We start from the raw sequence: 18,051 nt of genomic DNA, 5'->3' as shown, positions 1-18,051 counted from the left end.
ATTTTGATTATACTTTACAACCCAGCCGCACAAAAAAGTTTGACGTCCTCTTTGCTCATGTTGTACCACTCCCCGCTCCGTCGTAACCCTTTTCCACAATAGATAACTTGGCGTGGCTGGGCTTGCGATCTCACGGCCCATTGCACGCTGCCACTAAACCTATGCTCGTCCTTGCTACCGCACAAAACTCTCGTGAAGCCTCCGACAAACACGAGTGAAATATTTCGGCGCTTCTCTGGGTACCAAATCGATTTCCTTTGTGACGTCTTCGGTGGAAAGCTAAATGAAAACAGCAAGCCAGTCAATCTAGATGAACTCAGGGCGATAACCAGAATGACCAGAACATACCTGTCCGTGAGGGACTTGAACATCAGTCTGATAGTCGGTATAGGGAAACACAGGAAGGAGAGAAAACCCAACGCTGAACTGGGCACCTTCGTCCTTCATACGCGCTATAGTAGACGGGAACTTCAGGAAATCAATCCAGAGGGTACTGTCATCGTGCACGAAGCGCATTGCAAAATGGGTCGAGAGCTCGCGTAACTCCTTTAATAACCGGAAAGACCTGACGATGAAATGCTCGAGAACCTGAACCTTGGAGCATACGCGGCCATCGTTTCCTTCTCCCAGTTCGGATTCATCAGCAATTCGCGAAATGTAAAGTGGATCTAGCAGTAGCCGCTGTAGCACGAGAACTACGTCACCTTCGATAGGGAGATACGTGTTCTGTTCCCTCTGCTTGAGAAACTCATTGACTTTGATTGAAGTCGACGCCCCACCCGTTGAAGGGGATCCCAAATGGACATCCACATTGACCTCTGCGTCAAAAAGCACATCCTCAAAACGAGCACTGATGCGGAGTAAAGAAGCTGTTGCTTCTCTAATTTTCCACACAGTCATGCTCTCCTGGATCGCAAGCATTTCCTCCGTTGCCAACACTTCCTGCTCAAAAAGTGTTGCCGCTGCCGAAGTCACTGGCTCTAGTTCCGCTGCCCGTCCCTCAAGCACCTTCAAACGACTCTGCAGTACAGATTCCTCTAGCGACAACGATGAACATTCTTTTTCGAGATCCTTCACAGCAGCCACGTACTCGTCGTGAGCCCCCTGCTGTTCCTCAATTGCATCAAGCAGGAGGGCCATTTGCTCTTCGCGATCGATCATATCCTTAATCGTAGCTAGCTCCTTTTGACGTTTCAATGTGTCTCTGGATACTGTGCTTTTTAGCGTTTTCACGTCATTTGCTAACGCATCCGCACCCAGAGACAAACTACTTGTCAGTTGTTTTTCCATCTGAGCTTGCAGCTGACACCAACCACTTCGAGCAATCATTGCCTCTGTTCCATACAGCTCTCGAATAGCCTCACGACCCGCGTCATCGAGGTTCTCTGAACTGAAAACGCCAGGAGCCTTGATGTGCAACAGTGATGATAACTCTTCCGCCACAGACGCAGACCACGAAGAAATATCTTGACTGTGCCGTTTGATAACGTCCAAGCACGTATCATACGCACATGCGAGTTTGACACTCGTCGAGATCTGATCGTCTGTCGACTCGGCTTCCTCTCCAAAAAAGTATCCGTCCGTCTCCACGACTGCCTTCTCTTCGTCCAACGTAACAGATGAAAGAAGTTCTTCCATTGTGATCAAGGGAACCGAAAGTGCTTCGGGTGTTGGTGGGGCTTGAGAAATTTGCATGGATTCAGCGCTAATACTAGCCCGTTCAAACTGCGGTGTCAGGTTTACGTTAACAGACTTTCGCCGGGCAGCGTATTCCTCGTCGCTGTCGTCGCTGGATACCAGGCTCATCATACTCTGGCCCCGAGAGAAAGCCACGGTTTCGTCGCCTTCCAGAATTGGGTCAAGTGAATTGTCCTGGTCGTTCAACCTTTGAGAGGCGTCAGCAGTCTGGCTATCTTGACTAGAAGGGACGTCCGCAACTTCGCTAGCCAGGTCACCCAACGTCCCAGGAAGATCATGCTCATCAGGTTCAGGTGCGGACTTGGTTAGTTCGTACACGGATGATTCGGCGAGAAGATGTCCCAAACTGAACTCCGCCGTGTCCTCATCTCGAGGCATACCTGCAGATGATGACGCCGGTTTGCTCGGTGCTGCACTATCGCGCCCCAGTACAATTGAGTAATCGCCCGTGATTTCCATGTCCTCTCCAGCGTCGGACGATGCTGACGAGTCTGCATAAGGCATACGGCTAGTCTCGGCCACGTCCGTCGCTCGTAAAAACGAGTTATTTCTTGCGGACGACGACGATTGCGAGCTCGAAACAGGCTTTTCCGCAGCAGTAGATGAAGGCGTTGGCTTAGACGAAGTTTGGCGAGCGATATTGATGGTCTGGCGCCTGCGTCGTCGAGCTTCAGTTTGACTATCGAGCGGGCTATAGCCTCGAAGACTCTGTCGGCGACGGCTTCTATCAACTGACTTGGATGCCATAAGACTATTTCTCCGCGACCCCAGCAGGTCAAATCCCGACTTCTTAACCTGCGTAACCTTCGGCGGGATGCTTTCTTTCCTTTCCTCCTCCTCCTCCTCGTCAAATGAATCAGCCTCATCGAGAATGGACGAGTTCAACGACGTCTCGGCATCGTCGGGCTCTTCTTCCGATGAAGCTGGCGGCTCCGATGGGTAACGCCGCGAGGCATCCTTAGCCAGCATGGGAGTCATCGACGTAGATGGGGATCCATGGTTGAACTCAGCACCCTGCGACGGCCCAAAATTTACCGATTTGGTCGGTGTTGTCTGCAAGACGTTCCTTTTTCCTTTTCGAGCACTTAAAATGCCCTTCAGCGGAGTCCTCGCCCGCGTTCCTGTTGGAGGGGGCGAAACCAGCGAGGCTTTTGCGATTCCAAATGACGGGAGTTCCTCTTGTGTCTGGTTGTTGCTCGATGCTGCCTGCCGAGTTGAAGGCGACGTCTCCTTGGCATGCACGGGCGAGTCGATCTCCATCGACTCCATCGTTTGATCGCGGTTATTATCGCTATTCGATCGTGCACGCTTTTCCGGGCTTCCTGCATGCACATCCGAATCATTAGCTCGCTTGCGCGAAACTTCTTCGCTTTGCTTACGCGCTGAGCCCTTGCTACCAGTTGACGGAGATTCCAGTGCATTCGCCAGCTCAAGTAACCCATTTTCGTCAATCGTCTGTCGACGCCCATCCTCTTGCTGTGAGTCGTCCTCTAGCATCATGAGTACGTCGCTAGGGTCAACAGTAGCCCGGCGGTCGGAGTTGCTCTTTGTCGGAGTCGGCGATTTCTTCCGCATAGGCTTCTTCGGCTGATCTGGAGATATCCTGTTTGACTCCTTCGCCGGTGATGGCGACTTCCCGTCTTTGATCTCTTTCGCCGGGTGCGGCGAGTTCCTCTTGGCCTCCTTGGCTGGCGACGGCGTCTTTTTGCTCTTGGCCTCCTTCGCTGGCGACGGTGGCTTGCTCTTCTTTCCTTCCGTCGCCGAAGCCAGCGAGTTCTTGCTCTGCTTCGTGGACGGCGGCGTCTTTTTCCTGTTCACCAACTCGCTCAGCGGCGTCGGCGCCTTGATCTTGGACTGCTTGAGCTGCGCAGCCGCAGCCGCAGCCTTCTGGTTGTCGCTGTCCGAGTCGGTGTCCTCCATCTCCAGCGTCGAGCTGCCGAGACTGCGCACCTCCTTCTGCAGCGCCGCCACCACCGACGCCGCCTCCGCCGGGTCCAGCGTCGCCCGGCTGGCCGCGTCCTGCTCCAGCAGGTTCGGCGCGAACATGCAGTCCGTGAAGCTGTCACTGGACGCGCTCTTCCTGCGCTCCAGCCCCGGCGACGGGCTCCTCTGCTTGGTCTTACGCGCCGACGCGGGCGGAGAGCCCAGCAGCTCCTCGTTCTCCGTCCTCCCGCTCTCCGACGCCTGCTCTACCTGCTCTACCTGCTCGCTGCCATCCTGCTGCGGCTCTAGAACGGCCTTGAGCGCGTGTGGACTGACCGTGTCGCGCCTGGAGACGGAGGCCATGCCCTGCAGCAGCTGCGCGGCCTTGGACGGCGACAGCGTGCGTCTGCGGACCGCCTCGGGGTCGTCCTCCTCCGTCTTGCGCTCGTGCTCGTCGCGCTCCTGCCCTCGGTCCTGCGGCTTGTCGGCCGCCATCTCGCGCAGGATCTCGCGCTGCAGCTGGCGAGTGATGGTCTCTCGGCGGCGCGCGGCGGGCGCGCTCAGGCTCAGCTCGTAGCCCGAGTCATCGCCGTCGGAGTCGGCCATGGGGGCGTCCGCACTCTAGGTTTTCCCGCGCGGCGTGAGCGGCCAAACCCTAAAAAGCGTTTGAAACGAAAAAACCTCGGTATAAAACCTGGATGGATACACTGGTGTGGCGCACACATATTCGTGCTGCGATGTAGCCATCTGCTCAAAGCACTGGCTGTGCTTTGATGCGCCGAGTTGTGTGACTCGCGTCAGACTCGAACGGACATCGAGACACCATGACGGACGTGAGCGACACCAAGCAGCAGCGCAAGGCCGAGAAGAAGGCCAAGAAGGCCGCGCGCAAGGCCGCGGAGGCCGCCGCCGCCGAGCAAGCGCAGAACCCGGCGGAGGAGCAACCGATGAAGGACAAGAAGCACAAGAAGCACAAGCGCGCGCGCGAGGAGGCGGAGGCCGAGAGCCCCGAGAAGCCCAAGAAGCAGCACAAGAAGGACAAGAAGGACAAGAAGAGCAAGAAGGTGAAGAAGAGCCAGGGCGACGACGAAGAGGAGAACGCGGCACCCAACACGGACTTCTCCAGCGGCCCGTACCAGCAGCCGGCGGCCGCGGACGGAAGCTTCAAGAAGGCCTTCTACACGGAGGGCAGGGACACGGCCAAGATGACCAACGAGGAGGTCTCGGCCTTCCACGAGGCCAACCAGATGATCCTCAGCGGCAACAACTGCCTCTATCGCCCCGTGCTCAGCTTCGACGACGTGACCTTCGAGTCCAAGTTCATGAAGACCACCAAGGGCTTCGACAAGCCCACGCCCATCCAGAGCCAGTGCTGGCCCATCCTGGCGTCTGGACGCGATATCATCGGTATTGCCGAGACGGGCTCTGGCAAAACGCTGGCGTTCTCCATTCCCGGTCTGATCCACATTGCGGCCCAGCCCGCGGTGTCCCCCAAGCACCCGGGTCCGCGCATGCTCGTGGTCGCGCCGACGCGTGAGCTCGCCATGCAGAGTTCGGCGGTGATCTCTGAGGCCGGTAAGAAGTGTGGACTCAAGAGCATCTGCATCTATGGCGGTGTGCCCAAGCAGACGCAGAAGAAGGCGCTGCGTGACGGTGTCCACGTTGTTGTGGCTACCCCTGGTCGCCTCAAAGACCTGGTGGAGGAGCGCTCGTGCAACTTGTCCAAGGTGACGTTTGTTGTGCTGGATGAGGCTGATCGTATGCTGGACGAGGGGTTCGAGAAGGACATCCGCGCCATCATCGGCAGCACGCACCCGGAGCGTCAGATTGCCATGTTTAGTGCTACCTGGCCGCAGTCGATTCAGAAGCTTGCGCACGAGTTCCTCAACGACCCTGTGAAGGTGACCATCGGCTCGGACGAGCTGGCTGCGAGCCACAACGTTACGCAGATTGTCGAGGTCATTGACGACCGTGCCCGTGACGCCCGTGCTCACGCACTGCTGCAGAAATATCACTCGAGCCGCAAGAACCGTATCCTGCTGTTCGTTCTGTACAAGAAGGAGGCTGACCGCGTCGAGCGTATGCTGCACCAGCGTGGCTGGAACTGTATTGCCATCCACGGCGACCGTAGCCAGCAGCAGCGTTCGGAGGCTGTTGAGCAGTTCAAGTCGGGCGAGGTGCCGCTGCTGATCGCCACGGATGTTGCCGCTCGTGGTCTGGATATCCCCGGTGTCGAGTACGTCTTGAACTACTCATTCCCTCTTACGATTGAGGACTACGTGCACCGCATCGGCCGTACTGGTCGTGGTGGTAAGAAGGGAACTGCCCATACGTTCTTCACCGCCAACGACAAGCCTCGTGCTGGCGAGCTCGTGAACCTGCTGCGCGAAAGCAACCAGGAGGTACCAAAGGACCTGACCAAGTTCGGTACGCACGTCAAGAAGAAAGAGCACAAGCTGTACGGCGCTTTCGCCAAGAATATTGATGTCAACAAGAAGGCCACCAAGATCACCTTCGACAGCGACGGCGAGTAAGCTGATGGCACTGTCGACGTCGATAGAATAGGTACCAAGTAGACAGACGTGGTGGAGAGAGAGGGAGACATCTATTTCGCTGTAGATTGCTTTGATTAGTTGCGCCGTGCTGCTCGCGCGCAGGTGCCCTTAAAAATACATGGTTTGCACAGTTCTCAACACGCAGCGCCTCACGTGCCAGCACTTCTGCCTCACTCGTCGTCGCTGCTGCTCGAATAGTCCGCGAGCCACAGCGCCGACGCCAGAGACTTGGTAGCAGCATTCGTCTTCGATGGTGTACCACCCTTCTTGCCACCCTCTCCACCTTCATCAATCTTTGCAGATGCTCGACCCTTCCTGTTGGCTTTATCTCTTGGACCAGCGGAGCTTCCCAGGCTCTTCTTCGCAGTGGCCTTGGCCTTCTTCGCCTTGGCGTCCTTCTTCTCCTTCTCCGTCGCCGCGGCGGCAGCTCGCTTCTTGGCCTTGATGACCACCACGGGCTTCGCCTCAGCAGACAGCAGCTTGCTGTGGCCACCGGCCGCAGCTACCGCCGCGATCTCCGGCGCCACCGCCGCCTTGTGCGCCCTCAGAGCGTTCGAGCGGAACGCCTGCAGCGCTGCGCACCCGTGAGCCCCCGCTCGCAATGTCAATTCTCAGTACAGCGCAACGTACCGGCCTCCCGCTCCTGCTGCTCGCGGCCCTTGGCCGCCTGCTCCAGCTCGCGCTGCTCCACGAGGTACAGGCGGTCCGATGGGTCCAGCAGGCCGCGGCCGCCGCCCAGCCGCACCGCGCTCTCCTCCCTGGCCACCAGCTGCCGCTCCGCCTCCGTCGACGCGTCCACGTCGGAGCCGGCCATCACCGTGAACTCGGAGCGCTTGGCGGGCGCGCCGCCGCTCATCGCCAGCCGCCGCAGCGCATCGGCGTTCTGGTTCGCCGGGTGCCACGAGGGCACGTCCATCGGTCCGATCGGATACTTTTGTGGTAGGACCAAGTGTACCGCTCCAACTGGTACAACTGGATTATCGCTCAAAAAATCTGATATTTCCCTGCCATCAGTTATACTCGGCTATACTCGATGGGTACCGTCCCACCTGATTCTACACAATCGCATACTGGCCTGACCTCTACCGGTCGTTATATAGATCCAAAACGCTGAAACCAGCCCATCGTCTCACTTGCCAATCCGCCAAACATCCGATCGACCGATGAAGCTGCTGCCGACGCTGCTGCTGGCCGCGACGCTCAGCGTGGCCGCCGCCGAGCCGCCCGTGCAGCTCAACGGCTGGTACCCGTGCACGCAGAGCTCGCTGCAGAGCGACAGCACCAACAGGGGCCACCCGGACGAGTACTACCTCGAGACCGCCGGCTCTGGCGCCGGCCCCAGCTCCACTTCCACACGCCGGAGAGCCACCGCCAGCGCTGCGCAAGCTCCGGCATCGTCGCTGCCCTTCCTGCAGCAGTCGTTCGACCGCCTCTTCGCCCAGCACGGCGACTGGAAGCAGCAGGAGCAGCAGGAACAGCAGCAGCAGGGGACGGAGACGCACGGCCACGGCCAGCGCAAGCAGAGCGGCGGCAGGAACAGGGGCCACGCACCGAAGAGCAGCCCGCAGTACGAGTGCGCCGAGTTCCGCGTGCCCATGTGCTACGCCGGCGTGTGCACGAGCGACAACGCCGTCGACGTGTTCGTCAAGCGCGTCAAGGCCACGGCCGCGCCCAGCGGCGGCAAGGCCAAGGCGCTGTGGGTGCTGCAGGGCGGCCCCGGGGCCTCGTCCACGGGCGTGGAGGGGCTCATGGACACCATGTACCTGCAGCTGGACAGGGAGGTGAGCGTCTACACGATGGACCACAGAGGCACGGGCCGCAGCGCCAGGCTCGAGTGCCAGGCAGCCGAGGCCGGCGCTCTGGGCAGTCCCGGCGGCTCCGCCATCCGCCTGGACGAGCTGCCCGCCTGCATGGACGACATTCGCTTCCAGATCGACAACCAGACGGCGGCCTTCTCGGTCACGAGCGCGGCCAAAGACCTGGCCGCCATCATCGACTACGAGCTGAGCGACCAGGACGTCTTCGTGTACGGCCTCAGCTACGGCACGTACCTGGTCGAGAGGCTGGTGCACTTCGCCCCGCCCAGTGTCAAGGGGTTCTCGGTGGATGGGATTGTGTCCGAGAGCGGCGACACAGTGGAGAAACGGTCGACGTTTTCCAACTGGGACCATGACGTCGGAGTCGTGGGTGACAGGTTCCTCGCTGCGTGCCTGGCCGACGAGTTCTGCAAGAGCAAGTTCCCCGGCGTAACCGACCTTCCGGCGTTCGTGCACGCGCTGTATGACACGCTGGATGCTGCTGTGGCCAACGGCAAAAAGGGGATCAATGCCTGCGCCGACGCGTTGGCGAAGACCGGCAAAAAACCCTCCTACTTGCTGCGCTCTACCTTCGGCGAGTACCTCATGTCCGATCGCACGCGGATCGCAATCCCCGCGGTGATTTATCGGGCGTCGCGCTGCACGAAGCAAGATGCCGACGCTCTTGCGTACTTCGCTGAAGGACTCGGCTCTGCCGATGACGACGGGGGGTTCGGTGACTCCGAGCCGGAGACGTTGCTGTACGACTCGGATATGCTTTACTACCTCATCGTGTTCTCAGAGATGTGGGAAAGCCCGACTCCCGACAAGGCGACGCTTCTCAAGTGGTATGAAAGCTCCACGATGGCGTCCGACAACTACCTGTCCCTCCCGTACTACTGCCTGTTCACCGGCAGCCGTGAGCACGCATGCCAGGAGCTGATCCACCTTCCTGAGGCCCGGCCTCTGGTGTACGAGCGCGATGAGTACTGGAACAAGACTGGCGAGCTTCCTGGCGGTGTGACTGCGCTGCTAATGACTGGCGGAATGGATCTGCAAACGCGCCGTATGTACGGCGAGCTGGAGTATGAAACGATGAGCGGCGAGCGCATGCTGGTGAACTTCGACGACGCGGGCCACTGCACCACGTTCACAACACCCATGAACAACGGCGGCACGACCTGTGGCGTACTCATTTTGGTATCCTATGTAAAGGAAAATGGTGTACTCAAGAACGTAGACACAAGCTGTATAGAAGATCTGAAGCCACTGAAATTCTCCGACATGACGGTGGATTCGCAGGAACTTTTCGGTTCACAAGATCTGTATGAAACCTCAAGCTCAGATTGGTAAAGTCGGCACTAGACGAATAGATTCATTCATTGCCACTGCGTTATCAAACGAGCAATGGGGTTCGTTCGTTTGGAGGTGTGCAACGCCGTATCTCGATGCCCAATGAATGAGAAACAGTGATCGTTGCACCCGCTCCAGCAAGCACGACTCCAAGCATTACACTAAGAGACCAGGCTGTTTCCTGCAGAATACTGTACAGCACTCCCATGAAATCAATAATTGGGGCTTCAAGCTTCGGCATAACGTTGTGGATCTCGTTGCAGCCCCTTCTCCAGAACAATCGACCTTGTAGAGTAAGCCCCAAATGTGCGGTGGCACAATATGGCAGGAGGAAGCGATGGTTGGACGGCTTGAAGAACTTTGATAGGCGACAAGCCGGGTAGATGGAAGCGAACGTAATTTTTGTTTGTCTTACTTGTTAGTGGTGATTTCTCGAAGTGAGATCTCTGGCGTGTTGGAGGCCGGAGACTCTTCGCTATGGATCTTGTTTCCTTGTTTCCGTTGCGAAACGGGCTCACTCCGCCACAACCTCCTTCAGAGAGGACGTTCCCTTGTGAATTGAAGCAAATCTGCTGAATGCACGTCACTTGATGTTGTCGTTGTTGATTTTTCTTGCCCCTGCAATGAGAATCGGAGCGCCTCATAATCTCGGCGAGTTGGTCTCGACGGCGAACCCAATCGATCACTTCGCGGTTTCCCGATAAATGATGCTCGTGACTCAATAATACCAGCATGCCGGAGGATCCAAGAGCGCAGCTTCTTCACAGTGAATTATTGAGCTTTCCTACCTAATACGAACATGCCGGAGGATCCTTTCACGAGCGCAGCTTCTTCGCAGTGAATTATTGAGTTTTCCTACCAACCTGTCCAAGCTGATGATCAGCTAAATGCCGATGATTAGTGGCCGAGAATCCAGTCGAATCCGGCTGCTCCACCAACAACATCCAACCCGATTCCAATCCGTGCATCAACAGGCACACTGGTTCTCGCAGCTTGCAAGTTACGAAAGCGCGCTACATTTCTATCGTGCGGAAGAAGCATATTACGTGCAGCTTCGTTCCTCGTAGAGGTTGGGTAGGACATGGTGATAGACTGAGGTTCGTCAAAAGTGCTCCAGTACTTCACCGTCGATCCGAATTCTTCGAAGGCGAGCTGAGCAAAATCACCAACATGGCTCGCAACGCCCGCATCAAGCCACCCTGGTGGATCCAGCTCCGCGAACAGCTCTAAGGGCAAGACCCCACCGAAAAGCGACACAACAGGTTGAGCTCCATTAGTCACCAGTTCGCTCAGCAGGGACTACATAGTATATCGCAACGCCATCGAGCTGGGGTGCATTCGACAACCTTCAAGGTCCAAATGCATAACTCGTGACCAAGACACTTCCAGTGGCACAGCAGACGTTCCCAAATCTACAACCACCTTGGCATCTTCTCGTACATTCAAGAAAACATCCTCCTTGTCCTGAGTTAACGTTGAACCGAAGAGAAAATCGTCAGGGGAGCCGATGCTAGCAGCTTGCGATAGTGCAGCAAACGATACTGCAGCTCCAGCTATTGGTACTTGGAGGAGACGCATACCCAAAGGCGGTTGACCATTGTGCATATCTATCTACACTTATTGAAGGCTGGTTGAGTCATTTCATTACCCTGCAGCACGTTTAATACTTCGGTAATGACTCACAACTTCACATGCAATGCGTTGCGCCTTCTGCTGTGCGGCAACTATTCACTGTCCTCCATTCTGCTGACACCACTCGCCGCCTGCAACGCACACCAAAAACCACAATATGACACCACGTTGGCGCCTCCTTCGCTATCAACGCGCCTATACGTAAAACATGCAGTCCAGCATGTTCTTGTGCAGCCCCGCAAAATCGAAGGTGGACGAGTTCGACATGTTGGTGCTCAACGACACCGTGTCCGAGGATCCTTCGTACAGGAAGAAACGTGCGCGACCTGCAGCCAAGTGCGCGTAGTATGCCGGAGTCGCGAAAGACACCGAGCGAGTGCACCGCGCGAACGTGTAGCCCAAGTGATACGTTAGTCGCTGCGAGTCGTCGGCCGATAGTTTGTTCTCGTCATGTAGCACCGTGTAGTGGCAGGGCACGCTGGTGCCTTGGATACCGCTGTGGCCGTACAGGAAGAAGTCGAACCGGTGGGGGCTCACTACCCCAGTGTCAAGCACCGTACCTGGCACCACATTGCCCTTCTTATCGACGTCTCCGGGGCCCACAGGGAAGGCTCGCATGTGGTGACGCTTGTTCACCACCACGAAAGTCACGGGCGGGTTGTAGTCGTCCGACAGCATCTTGAACGTCCTGCGCAGCGCGCGCATTTCGCTCTGCAAAATGTCGTAGAAGCGGCCTTCGCTCACGCCGTCCCGGTAGTAGATGACACGCTCGGGACGACGATCAGTGCTCCGATAGAACGACAAGAAGAGATCTCGCAGCATGTGCGGGAGTTGCTGGATATCGTTCGCTGCCTTCTGCGCCGCCACTCGCCCGATGTACTTCGCCGAGTACGCATCCATCGAGGCTACGACTGAAGCAATTGATGGGCGAGAGCCCATGCCGGAGCGAGGGTGCTCCACGTCGGCGCCGATCACAATTGTTGGGCACGAGCTCACCAGCGGCAGTGGCTCACGCAAGACCGAGTTCTTACCACTCAATTTCATGTTCATCTTCAAGCAGACATTGCCGCAGAGCTGAGGGTTGGCGCGACGCAAGTTTGTAGCAACGATGCACTGACTGGGGATCCCCAGAATTGTATCGGAGGTGCGCTTGATTCTACCGTAGGAGACGGAGCCTTTGTCCTGCTTGATCACCATTATCAGTTGAGGTGGTCCGTTGCCGCGGTTTTCCAACTCTCGGTAGCAGGTCTTCATGAGGTCCTCCACCTCCCCACGCTGGCCGCCAGACCGATCAATCACAAGGGGGTTACGACACTCCATCACCAGTCCACATTTCCCCGCTGTGTCCACCATCGTTCCAATGAAGTTGTTCACCTCACGAGCATCCGCATTGGCATCAACCACCACTCCCCAATTCCGGAGCACTGCGCCAGTCACGAACCTCTTGTCCTTCAAATTCCACTGACCGCCCGACGGTCTCTCCGACACGTTCGCGTACTGCACGTCGGGAGCGTCTAGCACACGCACATCCGTTTTCTCGAGCTGCTGGCCCACTTTCATCCCGAAGGCAGCGAGGTACGGGTCATTTTCAAAGCCCGCTTGGCGGATCTGAGTAAGGATGGTCTCACGACGAACGCTGGGCGGCTGACTGGTCTTGCGGATGATCTCGGCCGTGTCCAGATCGTTGATGTTTGGGCAGCGCTGCCCCGGCGCGACGTCACACAGCTCGATGGGCAACCAGTTCTCTCGGCCGGCCTTCTTGCTGCCCACGTTCACGAGAGGCAAGTTCGGGTGCCGGAGGCGAAGGTTGTACCTTCGTGAAAAGTACTCGGCCACACTCATGGCTTCGCCCTTGATGTCGACCATCGTCCGGTCCGCACGATCCGGGCTTACGCCGAAGATGGCGCGCTTTCGGTCCTTGCGGTGCATCGGCATGACTTCAACCTTGCTCAGCGCCCGCGCAAGATTCTTCATATCTCGTTCGGAGAGATCACGAACTGCCGTTGGGGAGCGCACGTTCAGGGCAGAAATTGCAAGCTTCATGAGCTCGCAAGGCTCGTAAAAGACCGTGGCTGCCTGATCAACATTCATGAGCAGCTTCTTCTCCGCGACGCGGATAGCTTGGTGGTAACCCCAGCAGAGTTCCTTTCCACCCTTGAGTTCATGGGTCTTCTTCATACCGAAGAAGTTCCGCCCGACCGAGATGAGACGTTGAGCCCCAAGGTGTCGCGCCACCACGTCAAGTGATTGGAGAACTGGCATGACATTTTCGTCGGGGCTGTTGTAGTGCGCCTCCAAACTTCCGACCGAGATGGTTTCTGCCAGCTTCATCTTGACGATAAACGAGCGCGGTCCTCTACGACGTCTGCCATCTCCAGTCTGCGGGTCATTGGTAGGCGCATCGGGATTTACGCTCAAGAAGTCTCGCGAATTCCACTCGAACTTCGTGGGTGAGTACAGCGCCGACATACCGTCATGCACCACTCGGATCCCGCAGAACTCCGACTCGTACTGGCGAAGCGCTGCATTGATCACATTGCGTACGAGTGCGCGAGGAAGAGGTCGCTGGAAGCGAGGAGGTTCTGACTCCAACTTTTTCTCCTCGTGACGTTGCATGCTTTCGTCTTGGGGTGTGTGCGCTACGTCGACATGGTACTTAAAAATCTCCGGCGGTGCGGCGTCTAATGAAATGCTGAAGTAGTTCACGTTCATATTCATCCGCTTGCCTTCCGTGCCGAATCCCGGGCGGCGGCAAATCTGCGTCTCCATCTGCAGCTCCGGGTCCTCAGGGTTGACATCAATCGGAGGAGCCCTACCTATCCATAAGTCTTGCACGCGCGGGTCCATGATGGAGTCACCGATCGACTCATAGCCACAGCCGTGGATGTCGCCAATGCCTGGGCCGCGCTCAACGGGCCCCCGACCACCGCCACCGTAGCGATTGCTTCCACGTCCAAACCGGTCGCCCCCACGCCCTCCACGATTGTCTCGATCACTACCGCGGTTGTCTTGACTGCCATTTCCACCATAACTCCGGTTGTCGCGCGAGTTCCAGTCGCCATTTCCACCATAATTTCGTTTGTCACGAGAATTTGCATTTCGCGAGTTGGGACCACGACTTCCGCTGTAACTTCGGTTATCACGAGAATTTGACTCGCGTGAGTTGAAATCGCGATTCCCGTCGTAGCTTCGGTTGTCGTGCGAGCTCGAGTCCCAGCTTCTGCCTAGGCCTCGGTTCTCACCGTACTTGGAGTCACCATTTCCGCCGTAGCTCCTGGTGTCTCCACTTGCGAAGCCTCCGTGCGAGTTTCCACCGTAACCGCGGTCGTGTTGGCCGCGAGAGCTTCCGTAGTTGCGCTCATCGTTCTCTCGCTTGAAAGCGCCACCATCGTTTCCAGAGTACCCGCAATAACTTTGACTGCCCTGGTTTCCACGCGAGTAGCCATCATAATGTCCACCGCTGTACTGCTGCGAGCGTCCGTCGAATCCACTACTTTGGTTGCCGCCGCTACTACCTCTTCCGTATCCGCGACTTTCATATGAAGAGCGGCCTTGGTCGTATCTACCAGCAGACCTCCCAGACGAAGAATAATCGTAGCTGTCCGAGCGAGAACCGCCACCATAGTCTCTACCCCCGGTGGCTTGGCGGTTCTCGTAGCTGCCACCATAACCACGTTGGGATCTGTCATCGCGACCATCGCCGTAGCCTCGAGCACTATCGTCGCGCCCACCACCGTGTCCACTAGATGAAGAAATATTGCGATCATTGTAGCCGTACTCGCTGTAGCGTCCGCTGTAGGAATCGCCTTGGCTACGATAGTTGTATCCACCTCCGCCGCCATAGCTACCGGAACCGGACCCATAGCTGCCACCGCGACTTGATTCATATTCACGCAAGCTCGAGCTGGAAGTGGAGTCGCCCCCCAAACTTCCTCTGCGGTTCAAATCATCATACCCAGACGACGATCGGGAGCTGCCGTATCCCCCGTCGCTGCCATTGCCGCGAGACTCATACCCGTAGCCCATCGGTGTGCTTGGCGTTTTTAAAAGTGACCGGAAGGTGAAGAATCAACATGAAAACGATAAACTCTCTCCGACAGAGATCCGTCAGCAGGGAGAGGACAGGGGTCTAACTGTATGGGAATAATACAACACCTAAGCGATCTCAGCAAAGGAATCGCCTCGGGAGCACTACTTCAATTGGGACGTGTTGATCACAGGAAGGATTGACTGCCCTTGAAGACGCGTCCCCGATCACGTGTTGATCCATCGAAAAAATTGAAGGGCATATGCTAAGACCTTGCAGTGAAAGAGTGGCAAGCGCGTTGCAAAACCTTTCCTTCCTCAGCTATAAGTTGATCGAGATACCCTCCGTCAGACAGCATTGCTAGTACTTCACCTCTGCCTTCATTCGTAGTAAGCATAGGCCGTCTTACCCTACTTGACTCCACTTCACGTAATTTCTGTGCATAGTTACTCGAACAACACTTTCTGTTTTTGATGAAATGGTGCGTATCTGTGAATTCGAGTTTGTAATTGTACGAGCCATCAGGTACTTCCCTCGAGTAGCAGCGTGCTCGGCGGGCCGCTAAGCACGCGAAGTATACTGGCGCAACGAAAGACGTGGATTGTGTGCTACGCCCGAGCATGAATCCTAGGTGAAACGTGAGGCGGTGCACTTCTTCGGGTGACAAAGCGTTCTCATCGTACAGTACAGTGTGGTGGCAGGGAGCGGCTGTGCCTAGTGTGTTTTGATGCCCATATAGGTAGAAATCAAATCCATGCGAATCAACGACCCCCGTGTCAAAGTGTCGTCAGTCGAGTGCATCGGAGAAGCGCACATGTGATGGCGCTTGTTCACCATAATTTACGTAACGAGAGGTTTGCAGTCCACCGATAGCAGCTTGAATGATTTGCGCAATGCATTCATTTCAGTTTGCAAAATGTCAAAATGCTGATCCTGGCTCGCGCCGCTGCGGTAATATATAGCATGCTTCGGTTTCTGACCCGTGTTCTGGCAGCACGTCAAAAGCAAACCGTGAAGCATTTGTGAGAGGAGCTGGATGTCACCAGGCTCCTTCTGCTCTGCCGCACGCGTCACATGCTTTGCTGAGTAACAATCTAACGAGGCAACAATTGATGAGATTGACGGTCGCCACCACCTTCGGTTTTGCTCCACGTTTCCGCTAATAGAGCAGTTGTATTCGCGAAAGGCAGTAGGTCCCGCTCTACACCATTCGTATCACCCAGTTTCATGTTGAGGCAAAGACTCGCATAGTAATGCGGCTTTGCGGTGAGAATTTTCGACGAGACAAGGCATTGGCACGGGATTCCCAAGACAGTGTCAGACATTCGTTTGATGTTGCCGTAGGATTCAGCACACTTGCTGTCTTAACCACCATGATAAGTTGTGATGTGCCCTTGTTGCGCTCTTTTAGCTACTCAAGACACATTTGTATGAGCCCTCCGAGTCGTACACCGCAATTCCGATCCGCGCGAATCACGAATGGGCTTCTACCCTCGATGGGCAGCCGGCACTCTTTTCCCATGCCCACCAAGTTGCAAACAAAAGTTCTTACGTTGCCCTCGCCAATGCTGCTGAAGATCACAACACCCCAGTTCCGAAGGATAGCTCCTTCCACAAATTTCTTGCCTCGTAGATTCCACGTAGCGTTCATTGGGCGGCTCGACGCATTCGTGAATTGCACTTCTGGAGGACTAATTACTCTAGCATTCACTGTCGCAAGATGGGGACCCTAGCTTCACCCCAGAGGCACTCAGGTGAGATTTATCATTGAAACCAATAGGGCTAACCTGCTCAATTACGGTCTCCAAAGAAGCATTGTAAAAGCTGCGCATTTGCTTTGTGTTGTCAGCCGTTTCGAGGCTGTTTAAGCCTCTCTTGCGCTGTCCTGGTGCCACCTCGCACAACTCTATTGGAAGCCACATTTCCCTTCCACGCCGATTCCTGCTCGCATTTACCAGCCGCAGGTTGGGGTGCCGAAGCTGGATATCGTGCCTCATACTAAAGTTGTAACGGGGTTACACGCACAAGTGGCTGCAAGCCACTTGTGAATTTAACAGATAGGTTATCTGTTAAAAGTTTTGGATACTTCCTCACCTTGGTGTAAGACACACCAATGGATACATTGAAGTGGACCACCACAGTGAGTGGTCCACACATACCCAAAAGATCCTATTGGTAGAAAGCAGCATCTTTCTACCAATCAGAGACATGCATATTAGCGGGGCTCTGACAGCCAGCGGCTGCCAACCCTTTCATAGATGATAAACAGTTTTTAGCAGATTTTAGAGGAAGATCAATTTACAAACAATACAGTTCTCATTTTACCTAATCTAAGTCACTTGGAATCCTTTTGTTACTTAACTTATATTTGTGTATTCAAATATAATTAACCTAAGTAAATACTAAGTACTTACGCTTCCTCATACACGTTGCGCAACGTGTAAGCAAAAGTAGTGAGTCAAGTTAGACCCACTACACCTGGTAGCACTTTGTAGTCCGTCCAACGACCGACTGCTTGACGTTCGTACGCGGCGTACGAACGCGGAGCCGAGAACCACATGAGCAAGGAGGTGCCCATGGAGAGCTCCAACACGCCTGCAACGCATGTTGCACGCGCTGACTGCCCCCACCTGTCTGACCCAGGGTGGAGGCCCTCCAACGACTGTCAACAGTCATTGGAGAAGCGGCGATAGCTACAATGCTGCGTACGCTATCGCCGACGGAGCAACATGGTGTTGCTCTGGGATTCATCATGAAGGAGCAGCGTGACGCTGCTTCTCAGTGACGGCGTCGTCAGGGACGACACCGCGTGCTCAACCATTAAAGTTGAGCGTAAGCAATTACGTGGGAAGAGAGGGCGAGCCTCTCCTCCGATGGCTTGTCGAACTCGACACAGCCATAGCGGCTCGACGCATCGTCGACCCGCTGTCGAAGGTCGCGTTCGCCATGTCCTGCCTTGGCGGACGCGCAAGGAGTTGGGCGTATGGACGCCGACTCTCCGATCCTACGTGCTTCAGCACGTACGAAGTGTTAAAGAGGAGCTCAAACAAGCGTTTGAGCCCCCGCA

The 18,051-nt window shown here is 56.0% G+C and overlaps 5 protein-coding genes across 6 annotated transcripts; 2 read left to right on the top strand and 3 right to left on the bottom strand.

The window, feature by feature from the left end:
* Positions 1–14: 14 nt before the first annotated feature.
* On the bottom strand, positions 15–4,227 carry IUM83_04175 (CCR4-NOT transcription complex subunit 7; the record flags this gene model as incomplete). The annotated part of the gene is made up of 3 exons (XM_067928231.1): positions 15–279; positions 349–375; positions 2,435–4,227. The coding sequence occupies 3 exons, from the start codon at positions 4,225–4,227 to the stop codon at positions 15–17; spliced, it is 2,085 nt and encodes a 694-aa protein (XP_067793802.1).
* Positions 4,228–4,445: 218 nt separating this feature from the next.
* On the top strand, positions 4,446–6,155 carry IUM83_04174 (DEAD-box ATP-dependent RNA helicase 5; the record flags this gene model as incomplete). Its single annotated transcript, XM_067928230.1, has 1 exon — positions 4,446–6,155. One exon carries the CDS (start codon positions 4,446–4,448, stop codon positions 6,153–6,155), a length of 1,710 nt encoding a protein of 569 aa, XP_067793766.1.
* Positions 6,156–6,346: 191 nt separating this feature from the next.
* Positions 6,347–7,092, bottom strand: IUM83_04173 (uncharacterized protein; the record flags this gene model as incomplete). Of its 2 annotated transcripts, XM_067928229.1 has the most annotated exons (3): positions 6,347–6,603; positions 6,704–6,742; positions 6,807–7,092. In XM_067928229.1, the coding sequence occupies 3 exons, from the start codon at positions 7,090–7,092 to the stop codon at positions 6,347–6,349; spliced, it is 582 nt and encodes a 193-aa protein (XP_067793841.1). The 2 variants fall into 2 exon arrangements, with proteins under 2 accessions (XP_067793841.1, XP_067793842.1); XM_067928228.1 differs by having other exon boundaries at positions 6,347–6,750.
* Positions 7,093–7,339: 247 nt separating this feature from the next.
* On the top strand, positions 7,340–9,325 carry IUM83_04172 (Serine protease family S33; the record flags this gene model as incomplete). Its single annotated transcript, XM_067928227.1, has 1 exon — positions 7,340–9,325. The coding sequence occupies one exon, from the start codon at positions 7,340–7,342 to the stop codon at positions 9,323–9,325; it is 1,986 nt and encodes a 661-aa protein (XP_067793798.1).
* A 1,827-nt stretch (positions 9,326–11,152) lies between these two features.
* IUM83_04171 (Argonaute4 (AGO4)) lies at positions 11,153–14,983 on the bottom strand (the record flags this gene model as incomplete). The annotated part of the gene is made up of 2 exons (XM_067928226.1): positions 11,153–12,232; positions 12,332–14,983. The coding sequence occupies 2 exons, from the start codon at positions 14,981–14,983 to the stop codon at positions 11,153–11,155; spliced, it is 3,732 nt and encodes a 1,243-aa protein (XP_067793800.1).
* Between the last annotated feature and the right edge of the window lie 3,068 nt (positions 14,984–18,051).

This window comes from Phytophthora cinnamomi (genome assembly GCF_018691715.1).
Source record: "Phytophthora cinnamomi strain GKB4 chromosome Unknown Contig27, whole genome shotgun sequence".
Lineage (NCBI taxonomy): Eukaryota > Oomycota > Peronosporomycetes > Peronosporales > Peronosporaceae > Phytophthora > Phytophthora cinnamomi.
The sequence above is the reverse complement of the archived record's forward strand: the minus strand, read 5'-3'. Positions and strand labels throughout refer to the sequence as shown.